This window comes from Adiantum capillus-veneris, chromosome 4 (assembly GCF_014529385.1).
Source record: "Adiantum capillus-veneris isolate H3 chromosome 4, ASM1452938v2, whole genome shotgun sequence".
NCBI classification, from domain to species: Eukaryota; Viridiplantae; Streptophyta; class Polypodiopsida; order Polypodiales; family Pteridaceae; genus Adiantum; species Adiantum capillus-veneris.
Window position 1 is genome coordinate 62,040,405 of NC_140934.1, and position 21,697 is coordinate 62,062,101.

At 42.2% G+C, this 21,697-nt stretch overlaps 2 protein-coding genes across 2 annotated transcripts; both read left to right on the forward strand.

Annotated features, from left to right (window-relative positions):
* Positions 1-13,234: 13,234 nt before the first annotated feature.
* LOC147459290 (uncharacterized) lies at positions 13,235-16,092 on the forward strand. Its single transcript, XM_086511572.1, has 4 exons — positions 13,235-13,875; positions 15,246-15,558; positions 15,835-15,936; positions 16,084-16,092. The coding sequence occupies exons 1-4, from the start codon at positions 13,235-13,237 to the stop codon at positions 16,090-16,092; spliced, it is 1,065 nt and encodes a 354-aa protein (XP_086367698.1).
* On the forward strand, positions 13,645-14,727 carry LOC147459291 (uncharacterized). The gene has a single exon (XM_086510022.1). It carries the CDS (start codon positions 14,149-14,151, stop codon positions 14,725-14,727), a length of 579 nt encoding a protein of 192 aa, XP_086366148.1. The 5' UTR covers positions 13,645-14,148.
* Positions 16,093-21,697: the final 5,605 nt, after the last annotated feature.

A 21,697-nucleotide genomic window follows, 5' to 3' on the forward strand; every position in this document is an offset into this window, starting at 1 on the left:
CTATTTGACCAAGAAGAAAGGGCTCAAGACACCAAAAATTTAATTTCAGTCAACAATCCACAGAAAAAGGAGTCAAAAAGGGCCACAGGGTTGGTCAAGTGAGCTAAAATTCACCATTTGCATTCAAAAGACATTAACCAATCATTAGGTGTGGTCACCTGAAGCGGAAAGTGCAATACTATCCTCTAGACAATAAGCGCGCTTACTGTCTCCAGTGCCCAAATTGTGATATTTGGCTTGCTACCTAATCTATACATTGAATGCATGTATATATATAGTTTCTATACTTCAAATAGATAGTAAAAGTGTGTAAACTGCTTGCAGGGTGTACCAAGAGCTTGGGAGAGCACAGCTAGCTGGAAGTAAGGTAACTTTCCAGGTTATTGCATCCAAGGTTAAGCACTTTTCATGTTTTTGAGGTCAGAAGCTATAGTACATAGACCACTTAGGGGCCAGGTGAGTCAAGTTTTTACGGAAGAGAGTGTCAATCAGACCACCCAAGTATCCTTAGGCCCAATCCCAGAGGATTACATCTCTGACACATCATCAGAAGATCTATACTATCAGACCATGGCACGGGGACAACCATTAGTGAACTTCAAAGGGGGAGTTAACTTTATGGGAGAATCCTCCAAAGACCATGAGAGACCTCCAACAATCTTGCTGTATGCCTATAACAATGGACAAGATGCCAGAATCTTTAAGGATTCTATGAACCATAGCTGTGTTCAGATTGGAGATAATCCAATCGAATTACAGTATAGGGTCCTAGCCACTTATGATGGCAAAGGAGGTTATATGGATGAACAAGGTGCTTACTACATGATAGTCAAAAGCCCTGATGTCGCGAACAAATGGGGACGAAATGCATCCAAGACGAAAGTTGATGATGAGGTCGAGGAGAAACTGCCTCTAGAGGAAAACAACAATAGAACCATGTTCAGATCTTTCACCACTAGAAGGCTTATGTCCGACAATCCTTGATGGGGAATTTACAAAGCCTTTCTTGAAGAAATCGTTGTGTACTATGTCAATGAGGACGTAAACGAGAAAGGCTACTCCGGATAAGACTTTGTATGTCTACCTCTTGAATGAAATCAAATTCTTAATTGTAGACAAGTTTGGTCAGGAGTACACGCCGACCTCTGCTGCAAAGATGAGTAGGTATACATACTTAGGGTTACCCATTGTGTACCCTGAAGTAGCAAAGCCAGCAGCAAGTGCACCACCTACAATCCCAGTAAGAAACTTAATGGACGTGACATCCTAAGACCAATACAAGTAGAGAGGCAACCTATGCAGAATCCTGGTCAGACTAGTTTCATTGAACCTATTTGCGTGCCGTCTAAATATACAGGATCTGGGGATCCATGTGCCCATGCTTCTGTCTTTAGACAAGTGCTGAGAGCAGAGCAAGTACATGACTTCCATATGCAATATGAGGGCTTTGGATTCACCTTAGATGGTACTGCTATGACTTGGTTCCATCCATTAAGTAAGAGCTCATTCTCTGACATAGAGGATCTCTTATCTGACTTTGTCCAAGAATTCACCAAACGTGGGATAAAGCATGACACAGTCCCACAAATATACTCTTTCAAAAAACAAGAAAGAGAAAGTAAAGGAAGCCGCCTTGAGATTGAAGCAATTTGTGGAGAGATGTCCTCCCAAGGAGATCCCTCAACAAGAAAGTCTAGCGTTGCTCTTCATAGAAGGGTTACTAGACGAGAATCTCAAGAAGGATTTGCATATTCAAATTAAGATGCAAAACTTTAGACGAGGTTATCAAAGAAGCGGTATACCTGGTCGACAATTGCAATATAAATGGAGAATCCCGAAAGGATTCTGATACCAGGTCAAGCAACTCGAGGGTGACTACCAGTGTTGTGAACACTAGACCAACAACCCCTGCGCGAACCACTGGAGAAACCGATGACCTTATAGACAAACTCCTTGAGCGTTTCAACAATGCTGCATTGGCACCTCAACATGTGAGACAGCCACAATTACGCGTATGTAGAATTTGTGGAGGGAGTCATCCCACAACCCAGTGTCATGTGATGCAACCTCAGCCACGTGACCAACCTAGACTGCAGCAGCAAAAGTGGTGTGAAATAGAACAAAAGTGGACAAATCATTCGACGGAAGAGTGCTACCACCAAAGGGGATATGTGAGAGAAAGGCAAAAATAGCCAAACCCTATGTACCAGTCGCAACAAGGGCAAGCCATTCCTCCATATCACATGAATAAGGCACCACCACCACCACCCGACTGTCCAAACGAAACTGACAATAAAGGAAAAGTGACCATAAGTAAGATTGGAGTGATACCTTCTTCGAGTGGATCAGAGACCGAAGCGACTGTACCTGTCAAGGCAGTTACACGAGCTCAAGCTAAGGGGAAAGAAGGTGATAAAAAGGATGAAGACCAAGAGAGAGCTAGTCAAGCTCCTAGTCGAAGGGTAGAAAGACGTAAAATCCGCTCTAAGGAGAGAGCTAGAAATCATCATAAATACAAGGTTGTATCTGTTGAGCTTGCAAAAGCTCAAGAGCAATTGAAAAAGCATCTTTCTGGAGTAGCATCTTATTCTGGGGGAGCATAACCAAACAAGATAGACAACACAAACAGCCAGGAAGAGAAAGATAAAGAGAGCAGTAGCCTAAGTTCAGGTGGATCAGTCCTGGTTGAGAAGGTGTGTGAACCCTTAGATGCTATAATAAAAGACTATGAAGCCAGGATACAAACGTATAAAACTCAGGCAAATCAATGGCTGACTTATCCAAATGTGGAGCTAGAGAAATAGAGGTTCGAAATGTGCAAACAATTGATCCAAACAGCTCAGGCATTATTAGAAAAGCCTCTTGCGATGCCAGTTGAGGAAAGGATAAGTCAACAACCTCCATTTGACCTAAAATGTGATATACCTGAGGAGGTGAATGTTCCAGAACCTAGCTTCAAGGAACCAGAAGAGAAATCTGATCCACAAGTAAAGATTGAAGAATCGCGGGCTGAAGAAGAGAGCAAAAGACAAGAGTTGGACCGTAGAGTGGTGGAAAATAGCAGAGACAAATCCATCTATAGTGAACCACCCATGGCACCTGAAGTCAGAGATGATTGGCCTCATAAATTGTGGGAGCTAATCAGAAACTCCAAAGATGGAAGCATGACACTCGAGTCAGCTCCTCTAGAGGAAGTTGATGTAGAACGCCAGATGCCCGATCTAGATGCTGGGTCGATGTATGGAGACATAGGGTCAAAAAAATTGGTAGAGAGCATAGATGAAAATATTAAGGAACTCCCTTCTTATCAAGGAGAATATGAATCCAAGTCTGACATTATGATCCTTCCATCTCAAAGAGTGTCGTTCAAGCCAACCTTAAACTCTAACGCGCTTCATGAGTTGCTGTCCACGCAAGTGAGATGCACTTTAACGTTGGCAGAGCTGCTCAAGATACGACCACATATGTGGAAATAAGTGAACACATGCTTAGAGAAATTGGGTCTAAAGGATTCGCAAGAGACGCTTGAAGCAGAGTTGGGTGACGATCAAAATACAAAAGCTAGTGTCAAACCTGTACCAATAAACAAAGTTGGAGATTACTGTGAAGGTGAGGAAGGCAACACGATGCTACCACTGGAGTTCAATGAAATCAAAACCATGGCAATTTTGGATAGTGGAGCAGGTGTAGCCATAGTCACAAAAGATCTTTGGGAGAAATGGGGAAAACCAACACTCCGAAAGACAAGAATGAAGCTACAATTAGCCGATGGTTATGTCGACAGACCCTTGGGAATATTGGAAAAAATCATCGTAACGTCATGTGGTATAGAATATGAGCATACATTCACAGTAGTTGATTTCGGTGACAGGAATAACTATGAAGTTATTCTTGGAAGACCCTTCATGCGCCAGCTCATGATGATACAAGACTGGGGCTACAACTACCTGTATCTTCGCCACATGGACAAAATCACAAGAATAAACCTCGAAGATTACTCTTATCGTGATGTGCAGCGAACACCTGTGGAGGATTTTGACTTAGCCACATCAGCTAATTCCAAAATTCAAGCATTTCTGGTCGAAAAACCTCAATTACGGATGTGCGGAGCTTCAGACAATGGAAGCTTGGATAGAAATGAGTGCAGACTGGAAAGAAGTGTAGTGGATGATGCATATATTGCAGATCCATTTCCAGAAGAAGCCTTCGAGCCTTTGGAATGGATGCAGATCTTAGCTACGCTTGATGTAAGCACTAACGAGACCACTCCCACAAAGTTTTGTGACAGTGAAGGTTTGGACTTAGTCCCCCTACGCATGCTAAAAGCACTTCACATGATAGACAAAGGCAATGAGGAGACTACAATGGTCAATGACGTTGATGAGATAGAGAAGCAAGTCCAATGCCTGACAATTCAAGAAGAAATCTCTATCATATACTTAACTCCTTCCTCTTCAGCTCAAGAGACGATAGACGACACTGAGTCAAAAAACGAAGGGATCCAACGAGAGTGCCTCTTCATAGAAGATGCAGATGACGAACACTCGAGTGGGAAGCATAGTGAGTCTGAGGATTCCTTTGACGATACACAGACCACCCCACTATAAATTGCAGCGCTACAAGAGGAAGATCTAGAGAAGATACAAGAAAACCAACCCGATGCCGGAGCTAGAAAGCGAATCACAGATCTTAATGCTAGTCAAGGCTGAAGACTGCATTAAAGATGGGGTAACGGGGATGTATTTCAGAGAAACAAAATGAAGAATGAAGAATCAGCCACCTAAAAAAGAACCTGAGGATAAAAGAAATATTTTCGCTAAAAAAGCACGACGTGAACGACGACGAGAGAATTTAGCCAAGAAAAGCTTGCAAACCAACGAAGAATGGACCACAGAGCTATCAAATAGCACAGAAGGAAGCAGTTCAGTGCAGGATGGAATCAGTGTTCCTTCCCACTACAAGAGATATACTATTCAGGATAGGCGTATATATTTAGAACAGCCTGTTTGAGAGAAGAAACAAAGCGGGACATCGTATGATGGTCCTGAAGAAGCGAAGAAAATTCATTTGGCAAACCCTGGAGGAGACCCTAAACCTGCCTACATTGCCACGGATCTTACTCCAGAGGAAGAGTTAACATTAATCAATGCCCTTAAGGAGTATAGGGATGTTTTTGCTTGGTCTTACAAGGACTTGAAGGGTGTGGATCCTGTTATCTGTCAACACACCATTCCCCTAAAAGCCGATGCAAAAACTAGCAGACAACGCCCATATACATACAACAAAACCTTCACCAGAAAGATCAAGGAAGAGATAGACAAACTTATGGAAGCAGAATTCATCTATGAGATTGAACATACGGAATGGGTGTCACCTATTGTGGTTGTCCCCAAAAAGAATGGCAAGTTACGAGTATGTGTCAATCTTAAGAAACTGAACGCTGCTACAATCAAGGATAACTATCCTCTTCCCATAACCGAGCACGTGCTAGAGAGAGTAGCAGGCAAAAGAGCGTATAGCTTTCTGGATGGATTCTCTGGTTACAATCAACTGGGGATCAAGCCAGGAGATCAACACAAAACCGCTTTTGCTACAGAATGGGGCATTTATGCGTATAAAGTGATGCCATTTGGGCTCACTAATGCACCAGAAACCTTCCAGAGACTGATGAGTCACTCATTCAAGGAGTATCTTTGAAATTTCTTGGAAATCTATATGGATGACTTGGGTGTTCATTCCCTTGCGAGAGATGAATATGTATTTCACCTTAAGAAAGTCTTTGAGAAGTGTAGAACATATAGAATCTGCCTGAATCCTGAAAAATGCGTATTCATGGTCAGACAAGGGAAGATATTAGGGCACATAGTGTCAGCAAATGGGATATCCACAGATCTTGAAAAGATTAAAGTCATAGTGGAATTACCGAGACCTACAAATGCCAAAGGCGTGCAAGATTTTATGGGCCATTGTGGATACTATCGCAGATTTATCTACATGTATGCTGTGATTGAACGACCTTTGTATGCCCTTATCATTGAATTCAAATGGACTGAAGAATGTGAGGAATCCTTTAGAAAGATGAAGGAAGCGCTGATCATGGCTCCTATCCTCAAGGCTCCAGATTGGACGAAAGAATTCCATGTTCACATAGATGCTTCAGCTATAGCGATTGGGTGTATCTTAGCTCAACTTGGTGATGGTAATATGGATTTCCCAATATCTTACGCCAGTAGACAGCTGAATAGTGCTGAGAAGAATTATACCACCACTGAAAGAGAAGGTTTGGGAATGATATACACTGTAAAGAATTTCAAACACTATCTTCTAGCCAATCATTTCACCTTCTTTGTAGATCATCAAGCACTACTCTACTTGGTGAACAAACCATGTAATACGGGAAGAATCGTCAGATGGTTCATCATATTGCTAGAGTTTGACTTCACTGTAGTAGTTAAAAAAGGTACAACCCACCAACGAGCTGATCATCTGTCTTGAATCTTAAGCGGAGAGCCACCAATGGGGATTAATGATGATATGCTTGATGCTTACCTTTTCAATATAGAAATGATTCCTCGATGGAGTCACAAAATCGTCCAAATCCTGTCTATCGGACAAGTTTCAGTAGGGCCTGAACAACTGATGTCACCAGATGTGGTCTTTGAAAGCAAGAACTTCAAGCTGATTAGTGAAAGATTGTATTGTCAAAATGCTGATGTTATATTCCAATTATGCGTTGAGCCAAATGAGATTCCACTATATCTGGCTGAAGCTCACACAGAGGTCATTGGAATACATCACAGATTCCACTAGACTTCCAAGAAGTTGAATCGACTTGGAGTGTATTGGCCGCAGGTGAAGAAGGATGTGCACAAGTACATTCAAGAATGTGCACGATGCAGAGCCAAACCATCGGTGGATCATGCCACCTTATACCAAGTGACCATAGCACCTAAATGGAGTCAGTATATAGTCGATTATCTTAAGGGGACCCCATTTCCCGAGAAAATGAGCAAGACAAGGGAACAAGCGATAATAAAGGAAGCAAAAATGTATAAACTCATTGGCAATCAATTGTATAAACAAAACAAAGACAATCAGTTAAGGCTATGTGCATGAGAAAGAGAATACCTGCCAATCCTACAGGAAGCACATGCAGGGGAGGCTGGTGGCCATTTCTTAGCAGAACGCACTGCGCAATTGATTATGTTTGCAGGGATATGGTGGACAACACTCCTTTAAGACGCGGAGATGTATGTCAAGCAATGTGACAACTGCCAACGTGCAAAAGTTCCTATGCGAAGGACCATATGCCTCTTAGACCTATGCTAGGAGCTAGAGCATTTGCCAAATGGGGAATTGATTTCGTGGGTCCGATCACACCGGCCTATAGGAGTCACATTGAATACATCATTGTGGATACAGATTACTTAACGAAATGGGTCGAAGCAAAATCCACAACTAAAAATGATGCACGCACCACCGCTCAGTTTCTATATGAAGAAATTTTCACCAGATATGGGCTACCCATAGAAATAGTCAGTGACCGAGGAACCCACTTTGTCAATGAAGTGATTGAATACTTGCTTGACGAGTTCCTTGTCATACATAAGAAGTCAGCTCCATATCACCCACAAGACAATGGCTTAGTGGAGAGCACAAACAAAGTCTTATGCACAGTGGTCACAAAAATAGTGAATAACAGTAGGACTGATTGGGGCCAAAAATTGCACGCTGCAATTTGGGCATATAGAGTGGCCTATAAGACTGTCCTAAATACAACACCATACAATATGGTGTATGGTCTTAATGCAATATTGCCAATGGAATTCCTAATTCCTACTTTAAGAGTGGCACAAGCACTCGAATGGACAGGTCATGAGCTCATACAACGCCTAGATGACCTAGAGAAACTTGATGAAACAAGAATGAAAGCTGTCATAGGCATCTACGCGCAAAAGCGCAGAATGAAGGAGTTCCATGACAAGCATCTGATAAGGAAATAATTTCAGAAAGGTGATTATGTGCTTGTCTACAAACTCAAACAAAAAACCAAGAAATTGAAGAAGCGAGGCATGGGACCCTATTTGATTATAGATATATCATCTAGCAGGGTCATCAAACTTGCCACATTAGAGGGAGAGGAGATGCCTAATTGGATTAGTGGATGCAGGTTAAAGAAATATCATCTCCCGCTAAATCCAGAAATGCTTGAGAGGGTGCATGCAGCTGGTTGTCAAAAAGCTACAGCCAAATTTATCAAAGAAGAAGCTCAAGAAGGAGCACAACTTCGACAACTCAAACGAAAGCAGCAGCAACAGGGATTCAACAAGCAAAAGTGGACTCGGATGTATCAGATTACTCGTTTTGATCTGGATGATGAAGATGTTGATCTTTGCATTCCTTGCATTCCAACCTATGCCTTAATGGATTCAGGAGCTCATTACAACTACGTCACATACAGCTTCTTTAAACAGCTGACAAATGTTCAGTTAGTGCCGGAATTCCACTGCTGTGAAGCCTTCAATAATGCAATTATCATAACCAAAGGCTGGGCAGAGATACCCTTGTATATCACTGGCGTGCTGTGCACTCATCAATTACATGTGTGCGATGTTCAAGATGATTATTCCCCCATCGTATTTGGTACAACCTGGCAAAGGAGATACAACACTTATTTGCACTGGTCAGGTAACCAAATGTACTTTCAAGCAGAGGGAAAGGTCAGCAAAGCATTGTTTGCAAGCGAGGAGGAGTTCCCTCATCAGCAACTACAAGAAGACAATCAAAAATTCCTTCCTCCACCACCTGCACCTGTTTCAACAACTGTACAACCGTCATAGCCAAAGGAAACTGCTGATGTTGCATGTCAGGTCAACATTGAAGAACCAGTGTCACAACCTGCACTTCCTCACACCAAAAAAAGTCCTCAACATAAATCCAAAATTCCACAATTACCTCGCCCAACATACAAGCAAGTTTGGCGGCCAAAACAATCAAATCCACAATCTCCACCGCCAAAGTCTAGCCAACAACTTGTGTGGAAAGCGAAGCCACCACCAATGCCCAACACATCGACAACATCCAGCACATATAGGTGGAATCCAATCAAACTTGCTAATTTCATTACTCCTATATAGAAAACCAAGCAGGTCTGGCGGCCCAAGCAACCCAAGCCAATAGTTGCTGAACCCCCACTACCAAAAGGCAATCAGAACTACTCGACAATTGTGGATACCCAAAGATAACGCTATAATTGACAACAACTACATTTGGGTAAAGAAGTCAGCAGGCACAACCATCCATCCTCTCCGACAATCCAAACAGTACACCCGAGCCCACCCACCGCCCAAGAAAATCAAACCCAAAAGTCCTATTCACTACAAACAAGCTTGGGTTCCTAAACAGCCCACCAAAACTGCCGTCTCGTATAAATGGCAACCCAAACGAAAGATTCCAAACCCAAAACAGGCTACATCCAGGTTGCAATGGCAACCTAAAAAACATCCACATGTACTCAACACGTCAACATTGGTCAAACCACCACCAGTTCTGACCATGTCCGAGAAACTTAGTCTCTTGAAAGCATTCTACCACTTGGAAACCTCACCAGCAGATGCCCTTAAGCAATCTTCTTAAGACCCTCATCTTGCATAGCATTAATTTTTCCATGCATTGACCGAGTATGCATGCATAGGGCTAATTACACGGCCTTGCATAGGCACCAATGTTTTACCCATGCACAACACCACTAGTATGACACAATGTCGTCCAGGAGGACTCCAGATAGGCGGGGGGGAGGCATTCCAAATGCGGACCCAAAATGATGATAGGGTAGTGTATTCAAATGTTTTCGGACTTATTTTGTGTTTTATTGCGAATTTCCTTGACCAAGTTTGCATTTTCTGCCCTGAATAGTGATAAAAAAGGAGAAACTGCCAGATATATATCCCTAGGTGTGTGTAAATATGTACAAAATTTTGTTTTTAGCTATCTTAAATAAATACGAGATATCCAAGACAACCTGTGATTTTTCAGATAATTTTTGGAGTGATTTACTATTTTTTTGCTATTTATTTGCTATTTTTCTCTTTTTATTTTCTAATAAATAGTAATAAGCTGCCAAAAATAAAACAAAGATACAAGAAATGTTTCCTAATATTAGGAAACCCGCAGGAATTTTCAGAATGGATTTCCAATGTCAACAAGTCAGGTTGCGGAAAATGACGGAAACCATATTTTTAAAGCGGAAAGGCTCAAAGTGCAAAAGTGATGGAATTTGGCCATACGGTGTCCAAATCGCAAAATTTTTGATCCGTAGGTCATCTAACATGTGAGTTGGTACTAACCATGTGGGTAGTTGCACTTGCACATCCTAAGCCCCAGGTATGTATACCCCAAGCCCTCATTTCTAAGCTCATTTTCTACTTGTCCTTGTGAAAGAGAGCTTGAGAGAGCATATTGCTACGTGCTTCCACCTGCCACCAGCTTCCACATTGCATTCATGGCTACCATGAGGGGTAAGTACAAATACTTTTCAAGTCATTTAATGCTTGTTTGACTCATTCACAAACACGTAACAAGCACACACATGGCTGGGAAGGCACAATCCCGTAGAAAACAGAACAGACTCTAGAGACCACCAAAGGCTAGCTTCACAAAGACCTCAGAGATAGGTCTAATAACAATGCCACATAGGCATATACTAACCCGAAAGGCCGAGACCAACACAGAGTCAGCAGATGGCTTTGGGAGTCTGGGAAGACACCACACCCAATTTGGATGTCAAAAATGACAAGTGACCACACCAAAAGGGTGTATAGGGCCTAGCTACAATGTCCCAACACAAAACTCCAATTGCATGTCACTCCTGTGACCCCCCAGACAATAAGCACGCTTATTGTCTCTAAGGGATTTTTGGCCAATTTCTCAACTTTGAGCACATATGCACCTCAAAATACATCAATATACATGCATTTGACCCAAAAAATCACCAAAGCCCATCCTTAGACCAAAATCCAAGCTCATCAGTCTGCCAACATCAATCCTGGTGAAGAAACCATGATACCCAATTCCAAGTTGAGAGACAAGCTCCACAATTGCTTCTTAGAGCCTCTATGAGCCATCCATAAAGCTACATTCTCAAAAAGTTCAAAAAATGCTCAAGAGACAGTAAGCGCTCTTACTGTCTCCCATGTCCAGACTACTACCAAAGTTTCCAGATAGCTCCTATACATCACCATGATTACATTGGCTAAGCCTCCTACCAAGTAAAAATGCAAAAAACCATCACTTAGCCATTTCAGCACCAGCTAGCCAACTCTGGACCTACTGTTGCCAAGGAGCATCACACTATCAAAGTCATCACATCAAAAATCATCAAATGATGCCTTCCAGCTAACCCTAGCATTACAGATCAAAAAACCAGCTCCATATCACTCTGGAGATAGTAAGCGCTCTTACTGTCTCAATGCCCAGAAGTTCACTTGCACCCCATCAAAAGCTGTATCTAGCCTCATTGCACAACGTTTGTGAAACCACAAGCACTATGCATCAAAATTTCACTAAGTTATCTATTTATACAGCTCACCTACCATCTAGGGTTTGCCATATCTCATGGTATATTGCTCCATATTACACCAAAATTGGGGAGGACACTCCATATGCATTGTATTACATGCCTATGCACTCATTGTCACCTCAAAGTGCCAAAAACACCTATTAGAGACAGTAAACACGCTCACTGTTTGATGTTGCTAAATTGTCAGTTTTAGTGTTTTGGGCTTGCAAGCATGCTTTATACATATATTTTGAGTGTTACTTGCATTTGATGATCATCAAAGATTCAATTGAAGCTCCTATCCAGCACTCTGACTAGACACTGACAACTTTCAAGTTGGTGGTCTGCTTACAGGGAAAATGCAAGAAGGAAAGAGTCCAGCCAAGAGACCCACAAGAAAGTCCATCAAGCAAGAATTAGAAGAGATGCCCCCTTATACTATCTTGAAGATGACAATGAAGGAAGCAACCACCTACCTAAAGAGAGAGCTTTTGCACACAGTGCAACCATATATGAGGGAATATTCAGAACCCCGGACAACCAATTGGTGGATGTCCCCCTAACCCCAAGAGAAGTCTACGGGCTCACCAGCCAGCACCAGGATGACTTGGAAAAAGTGGATTTGCATAGATATTTTGAAATGGAGCCGTGCGGAGTAGATTTACAGAGAGATTATGAGATTCTGCACACATTTCAAGCAGATGGCATTGCCCATATCACCAATATGGCCGATGAAAAAGTCCAAGTACACATAAGCCAAGAAGTTATTGCAGCTGCACTGAACCTGTCAAACACGGGGATGCCAATGAGGGCTCGACATGAAAGAGAGCCAAATACATTTGTAAAGCGGGGTTTAGCCGCTACATTTGATATCATTATCTGCCAGAGGGCTCGGCTCCCCACCCGGATTTATCAACACTTCTTCCATATTACAGATAAAAGACTTCCCCGCTTCACCACCCCCAACCATGCAGTGGCTACTACATTCTCATGGGCTTGCCGACAACATGCCCCTGTGGATATATATCATCCACAGTACATTCATTATAATCTCCTTCACCTCCGAAGAAAGGGACCTATCAAATATTTAGCTGCCCCCGAACTTTTGACAAGAATTGCATATGAGGCCATTGGGGCCACAGCTCAGCTACCACCTGCTCCCTCCCAACAAGATTGGTTACAAGATATTGATTCCTCTGACGACGAGCCACCCAAGCCAAAGGCTAAGCCACTGAGGGTAGGATTAAGAAGGATGTTAGTGACAGTGCAAGAAGAGGAGGAGGAAGAAGAGGAAACACATCGTGAAGCCTCGCAACCAGAAAGTGATTCCGAAGAGGAAGAACAAGCGGGAACCTCTTCTAAACCACAACCAACATAAGCATCAGAGCCGAAGACTGAGGGAGAGGAAGAGGAACACACCCCATTGATGACAAGGAAAGGAAAATACCTCCCACAGCTCCAGTGCAAGAGGATCCACTACAAAAGAAGGCTTTCCTTGAACGCCTAAAAGAAGCATACAAGAAGAAACGGGTAGTAGCCGGTGACCTTGAGGAGCAGTGGAATCCACGAGAACCATGCGTCAAAAAGCCCTCAGTCACCACGGCCGAAGAGGACCTCCTTCTCAAAGCATATCTAAAAGAAGAGGAGGAAAGACTTGCCAAAGAGAGGATGGAAAGAATGGAGGGCTCAGCAGCATATGAACCACTTGTAACAGAACAACATCCCCCATATCCTCCTCCACAACCTGAAGAGCCACACATCTCAAAAGCACAACCTACACAAGAAACACAAACAGAGCCTGAGATAGCTAAAGACGAAGCTCAGAAGCAAAAGCAAGATTCAACTCAATTGAATGGAGAAATTGCGGCAAGAAAGGTATCTGTCTCTGTAACAAGAACTCACATACTAAGTCAACAATATGCAGGACTTGAAGAAGAGGGAGAGCCCGAGGTCCAAAGTGTTCCAATTATTATCAACCTTGAAGATGATGAAGCGGCTCAACCTCCAAAGGAAGAAACTGTCAATCTTGCTATGCCAGAGAAGCAAAAAGAAGCTAAAAGTCTAGCTCACACATCAATAGTTGAATCATCAAAGGCACGAGAAGACACAACTGCAGTACCACTTATATTCCACACTCCTCCAGCAGTGGTCCCACCGCCGATGCAGACCTTTGGTCAAGGCTTGGACTTCTTTGCTGCTCAGATTACAATGATGACCAAAGGAATGAAGCATCAGGCTAGGCAGCTTGAGCAAGAAACAGCCACAAAGAGCTTGCAACTTGAAAAGGCACTCCAAGAAGTAGCTCAACTGAAAGAACAGCTAACCAGCACTAATGATGAGCTAAGAAAACTACTCAGTTTATAGCAAAAAAGGAGCTGCATCAAAAAGCAAGACATGAGTATAGTGGACTCAAATTTATGTATGATCTGGGCACGGATCACATCACTTCCTTAAAGTCCCAAGTCCAGCTTCAAAGTGAACTCATCGACAAGCTCAAAGGCTATGCAGCAGCCGAGGCCACCTCCTCCTCAGCTCAAATAGCTATGCAAGAAAAAGATTAGAAGATAGAAGAGCTCGAGAAAAAGCTAAGGATGGAAGCCTTCCAGAGAGAAGAGCTGGTAGCTCAATCTATGCTACAAAAATACCAACTCCTTCTAGAAAATGCAAATTTAAAGCAACAGTTGGCACTCTTAAAAGCTTCAAGTTCACGGCCAAATATAGCGCCTACATCTACCAGGCCTGAAGCCAGGCCACTAGAGACAGAAGGGACTGTACAGCAAGAGATGCCTCCAGAGGAACCAATATCTGCACCTGCTACAGAGCCAGAGCCTACTACAGTTGAAGCAGCAGACAAAGAGCTTACATTGAATGAATTGGCAGAGCTGCAGTTAAGAGAGCGCATGAAGACCCTCCATGAGAGGTATCATTGGAAGAGCCTAAGTTGGGAGCAGCGTATAATACACTCTGCAAATGTCGCTCACCTGACTCCCCAGCAGATAAATGTATCTTGGTATGTGCGCATGCTTCCCTTTCCACTGATGAAGTTTGCATCTCTTGATTTCAAGCAGAGTATATTAACTGAGCTTAAAAGGATGGCAGAGGAGCAGCAGGTTTCGGAGAAAAGTCTTGAACCTACATGGCGACAGAGATGGCTTAAGAAGCATCCATAATTTCTTATCCATCAAGTCCACGCACCTAGATACATTAAAGAAGATCCTACAATCTTCCCCTGTCTACGAGTATACACATGGCAAGAGTTTGAGCACCTTCAGAAGGAGCATCCCACTTGGATGAACTATCCGCTACGGCCAGCTCCTTAGCCAGGTGACTACCTTACAAAAGAATATATGATCAGATCACTGACTGAAGATGAGGAAATGTACAGAGGTCCCCCAGACCTATCTACACGGATGCTAAGGAAAATATGTCGGATGCTACTAACCTGTATACAGGTATATTACCAGACGGAGTTAACCAACACTCCCTAGTTGGGTTTTTTGGAGGGTATAAGAGGCCTATACTATGATCTATCCGACCAACCCGATGAAGTCATTTTGCATGGATTTTTTTCTCGTCTAATGTTTTTTCCCAGCTACTACCTCCAAACATTCGAAGAGGCTTTCTACACCGGCTTCTTCTCCTATAATTCAAAGATCTTCAACATCGAAGTTGCAGACATTAGAGCAAGATATGTAAGTTATACAGCGATTGAGTTGAAGCATGGGATCCAGAATATCCCACTATCATCCATTGAAAAGGAGAAGAAGGCCCAGTTCAAAGCGGCCCTTAAGCTTATGGCAGGGTGCAGATTAGAAAGATGTCCACTCAATTGGACAGATGAAATGCCAAGTGCAACACACTCCACAACAACCCCATGTCGAGGAAGACTTGGTTTAGGAGGGGGGGAGTGTTGCAAGTCAGCAACGGTGGATAGAGTCCACCACTACATCAAGTCAAATCCCCGCCTTTTTGTATTAATTTTCTGCTCTGAAGCCGAGCTTGTAATACTTTTGCTATTTAAATGTAAAGGATTTATCTTTTGGGGCCATGGGCTTCCAAGCTGTACCGATTCCCAACTCAAGAACACAATTGATTATTGAGCCATGTATCTATGGGAAACCCTCCTTCCACAAGACCTAAGTATAAAGGTCAAAATGAAGGGTTTTGTAGGAATGATTTGATGACTTTAAAAAAACTCTCTGTGCGGGCAGCTTATCCATTTTCTGTGTGTGCATCTTCTTTGATTGCTATCTTGTGCTGCATGAGTCGCATTGCAGAACCGAGACCATAGGCGCGTTCAGCTCATCGAGCTCTTCGACTCAACGCCAACCAATCGCCACGAGATGCTACTTCACGAGCCTCGACCTACGGACTTACAAGTGAGTTTTTGGGAGTTTAGGGTAGATTTCAACGAAACGAACCATAGAGTAGGGTAGCTCTCCCTTAGACGCAGCTGTAGAGACCATCTAGGACCGTTTTCGACAACTTCCATTTTGCTGTCAAACAGTAAGCGTGTTTTTTGCCAGGGCCCATAATTTAGGTTTGAGGGTCTAGGTAGCTTGGGGACATGTGGGAAATTGCCTACGGTGAGTTTTGTGTCAAAGCGAGGTCATTAGCTCAAGGTTTAGCTTAGTTTCGTGAGGTAGGAGGTTCTTGGCAGATTTGGGTATTCCCACACACACAGGACTTGGAGATCTTAGATGACCATTCCATAGGTATTCAACAAGAGGTTGACACCCTCTTTACGTGCCTCCATTCCCTAATTGGGCCAGTGACGTCCCTAGTTGACATTTTATGTGTTGAGTAGGTTCTCACTTGCTACGAGCGACACTCGAAAAACATCACTCTATGGCTCTTGGGCCATAGGGTGCCCTCTGTGCTAGTAACAAATCCTCTATGCTCTATGTTTGCACCCTATGGACCTAGGGCCACAAGGTACCCTCTATGCTAGTAAGAAATCCTCTATGCTTAATATTGAAACCCTATGGACCCAAGGCCATAGTATGTCCTCTATGGTAGTAAGAAAAACCCTCTATGCTCTATGTTGGCACCCTATGGAGACTTGAGGGCCACAAGGTACCCTTTATAATGCTACTAAGAAACCTTGTATGCTCTAGGGGAGCACCAAATAGCCCCTACGCCACAAGGTTCCCTCTATGCTAGAAAGAAAACCTCTACGCTCTACATTGGCAACCACAGTCCTCGGGCCATAGGGTGCATCAAATGGCTCCTAGACCACAAGGTTCCCTCTATGCTAGAAAGAAAACCTATGCGCTCTACATTGACACCCTATGGCCCCAGGGCCATAGGGTGTCCCCTTCGCATAGTAAGAAACCATTGAAACTCTATATTAGCATCTAAAGATCGTAGGCCACAAGGTGCACTCTATGCTAGTAAGAAACCATCTAAACTCTATGTTGGTAACCTATGGCTGAAAGGCCATAGGGTGGCCAAGGAACCCTTTACGAGCATTCCCCACAAAGACCACCTTATGGCCCCATGGTGATTTAGTGACCTAAGTGCCCTTCTTAAGACTCTTCTATTTTGATATCATATGGCCCCAGGGAAATAAGCTATCCTCTATGCTATCAAAAAACCCTTTATGCTCTTTGTTGGAATTGTATGGCCCCAAGGCCATAGGGTGCTCTCTATGCTAGAAAGAAACCCTCCATGCTATATTTTTGCACCCTATGGCACCAAGGACATAGGGTGTCCTCCATGATAGTACGAAACCCTCTATGCTCTATGTTTGCACCCCATTTGACTATGTTGACACCCTATGGCCCCAGGGCTGTAGGGTGCTCTCTATGCTATTAAGAAACCCTATATGCTCTCTGTTGGCACTCTATGGTCCCAAGGGCCATGGGTTGGAAAATGTGACCTTTGAGAGTATTCCTTACCAAGTCCTTAGCCTAGGTGCCATCTTAGAGACTCTATATTGGCACCCTATGACCTAGGGCCATAGGGTGCCCATTATCCTATAAATAGACCCTCTATGTTATCAATAAACCCTCTATTCTCTATGTTGGCACCCTATGGCCCTAGGTCCACAAGGTGCCCTTCATCCTAGGAAGAGACACTTTATCCCCTAAATTGGTACTCTTTCGCCTCAGGGTCATAGGGTGCCTTCTATGCTAGTAACATACATTATATGGTCTAGGTTTCCACTCTACTGCATAGGGCTAAAAGGTTTGCTCTATGAAGAAACCATGTATACTATATGTTGGCAGTGTATGACCCTAGGGCTAGAAGCAAACCCTAGGGCTATAGGATGTCCTCTATGCTACTATCATATGGTCCAAGGGCTAGATGGTGACCAAGGTGTCATGTGTGAGAGAATTCTCTACTACATATAAAAAAACCACTTTATGGCACTATGGCATCCCAAGGGCAACAAGGTGCTAATAAAAAGCCCTCTATGCTCTATGTTGGAACCCTATGGGCCATAGGGAGGCCTTTATGCTAGTAAAATTCCCTCTATGCACTATGTTTATGTGTATACTTATAAGAAGCCATTTATGCACTATGTTGGCATCTTATGACCCTAGATCCATAAGATGTCCTCTATGGTAAAAGAGAAATCGTACATGGGCTATGCTGGCATCCTATGGTCCTAGGGACATAGGGTGTCCTCTATGCTAGCAAACCCTCTATGCCTAATGCTAGCACCCTATAACCCCAGGGTCACAAGGTAGCCCTCCATGCTCTATATTGGCACCCTATGGCCCCAGGGCCATAGGGTCATTCTATGCTAATAAGAACCTCAATATTCTTTATGTTGGCACCCTATGGCCCTAGGGCCACAAGGTGCCCATGAGGCTAATATAAACCCCTAATGTTTTATGTTTGCACCCTATGGTGCTAGTACCACAAGGTGTTGTCTATGCTAGGAAGAAACCTTGTGTGCTCTGTGTTCACACCCTATGGCCCTAGGGTGCCATATATGATACTAAGAAACACCATATGCTCTATGTTGGAACCCTATGGCCCTAGGGCCATAGGGTGCTATCATAAGAAACCATCTATTGTCTATGTTGAGACCCTATGGCCTTAGGGCCATAGAGGGACCGAAGGCCATAGGGTGGCCAAGGTGTCATTGAAGAAAATTCCTTACTACATACATATAGAATACTTTATGGCCCCAAGACCATTGAGTGACCTAAGTTCCCCTTTAGAGACTCTATATTTGTACCCTATGAACATTGAGTGACTTACGTGCCTCTTCATAGACTCTACATTAGAGCCCTATGGAACTAGGGTCATAGAGTGCTCTCTATGCTACTAAGAGACCCTATATGATCTTTGCTGGCACTCTTCGGTCCATAGGGTACCTTTCATGCTAGCAAGAAACTCTACATGCTTTATGTTAGCACCCTATGGCCCTAGGGCCACAAGGTGCCCTCTATGCTTCTATGCTAAAAGGAAATCCTCCATGCTCTAAGTTGGCGTATGACCCAAGGGCCAAAGGGTGTCTTCAATGCTAGTAAGAAACACTATATACTCTAAGTTCGTATCCTATGGCCTAGGGGACATAGGGTGGCCAAGGCATCCATGGTACATTCACAAACGGATCTTGATTACGATGTCATTAGAGCACATAGCATTCTTTCTAATATTAGTAATTTCAATAGAAAAAGTCAAGTTGTTTTAGTGATCTTAAATACCATTTATATAGGTGATATACTTTTTGACATAATTTTCAAGGATGAATACACATTAAAAGTTTTCATAATAAAATAGTCATGAAAAAATCCAAGTGTATATACATTAAAATAATTATAGGTGACATATATCAACTTAATTAGACAATGATAGTCATGAAAAAATCAAAGTGTTCACTTTTTTTATAAAATCTCAATGTATTTATGATCTTATTAAAATGTGTAAATAAATACTGCGGTAAATATGCAATCCAATATACAAAATTGAATCATTATCATACATCATACATTTGTTGCTTTGCCACACAGTTGAAGGGGTCTTTGCCTTCAAATATCATCATAACATTGAAACATTTAAATCAAATTTGCAAGTACTTTAATTCACAAATGCATTGATTTGTTGGTGGATGGAAGGTCCGGCTCACCATGCACTTTGATTTTCAAATCCTAGGGGGCAAAAATATTTGTGTTGGATTCTCCTTATGGCATTGCACATGTTCGGGAACTTGCATTGCCTTCTACTTCCAATTTACAAACTTAAACAATGGTTATACATTATACAATCATTTCTTTGCAATAAACCTTGATACAATGTTTCAATTGCTACATGACAAGCTAAAAAATTGTACTAGTCCTAGCTTCCCTCTATTGAAAAAAATTCAAGATATAAATTTTGATTCTCTACATCATCTAGAAGAGAAACAAAATCATAGTTTGGAACAAAATACTCGCACTTTATATCTTTGAATAAAATCTTGTTACAATTAAAGAACTAGATCTTCACATAATCCAAAGGATAAATGCTTGAATAACCATTTGCACTTTGATACTCGATTTTTACTATCTAAGCAAATAATTGGCATTTACAACAAATGTTTAATATATATGTTTAATCTAGTTAGTTGCAATACAAAGATAATTATTTCAAACGCTTACACCATTAATTCACAATAGAAGAACTTACACCCAACAAAAAATGATCATACATCAATTGTTCAAACTCCCATTTTGGAATTTTGAGGACTAAATACTTTTTAGTTTTTTCTAGCTTATTTCATTCTCAATAGAATATTCAATCTTAATCACAAGATAAGAAATATATGTCCCTAATGTATACGGACACAAGATATAAGGCCAAAGAAAAATGTTTTTGAAACACTTAAAGAGTCTTTAGGTGACTTAGAATAACCAACCTATGGTCTAAAGTCCATAGGGTGTCATGTGATATTTTATAAGATGTGTCCATAGAGATCTAAGTGATTTGCATCCATGGGGTGGTCTAAGTGCCCCTGTGGAGATTCTATGTCACCACCCTAAGGCCTTAGGATATCCCAAATGCTCTTGGATAACTTATGTTTCCTTCTAGAATAGCCCAAATACTTATATGACCTTTTAGAGACTTTACGTAGTCACCCTATATCCATAAGATGGTAGGGTAGCCCAAATGCTTTTGTGGGATTCTATGTTGACACACTATGGCCTTAAGGATGTAGACTAGCCCAAATGCTTATGTGCCCTTTTAAAGACTCTATGTAATCACCCTATATCCGTAAGATTGTAGGGTAGGCCAAATGCTTTTGGGGGATTCTATGTTGACACCCTATGGACCTAAGGCTATAGAGTAACCCAGATGCTTATGTGCCCTTTTAGAGACTCGGTGTAATCACCCTATGTCCGTAAGGTTGTAGGGTATCCCATTTTCTTTTGGGGGATTCTATGGCCCTAGGGCCATAGGGTGTCATGTCTACAAAGAACTCTATGATCCTCAAGTCATAGTGTGTTCTTCCCAAACCTCATATGATCACTTAACTTTAAAGTATTACACAATATACCTTATGACCATATATAAATGTAGAATTCTATTTACCACAACATGTCCATATAATATCATATACTTAAGTCTAATTCATTTATTGTGAAAAAACTCAAACTCACAAGTTCACATTTTTTCAAAGAAAATAAATTGAGAAAAATAACAAACCAAACATCAATGTTTTTAACATCATGGGCAGATTTGAGATGGGACAAATAAAATAAAATGAAAACAATAATAATCTAAATCTCAGTAATGTAATATCATGGGTGGCTAGCTTAACCTGTTTCCTGTAGAATTTCTAGAATGGCCTCAAAACTTGCATCCAATGGTTCTTCAGTTTCTTCTTCCTCTGAATCCTTGGAATTGACTTTCTCTGTGTTATCCACACCTGCCCACCTTCTAAGATCAAGGTCTTCTTCCACTATGGAATGGCAAAGAGATTCCAATTGCGTCATTTGATCATTACTACATGCAACTGATGTCACCTTTCTCTGTTGTTGTAGTACCTCTTTAGTCCCATAGCCTAATGAGAAGATGTCTATTACTTGATCATCTTCTTTGAGACAGATGCATTTGATTTCACGACGCACAAAAAAGGCTTTGGCCGTGGTCACAGCATCATACTCGTCGTCGTTGATGCAAAGAGTATGCATTGGCTCCAAC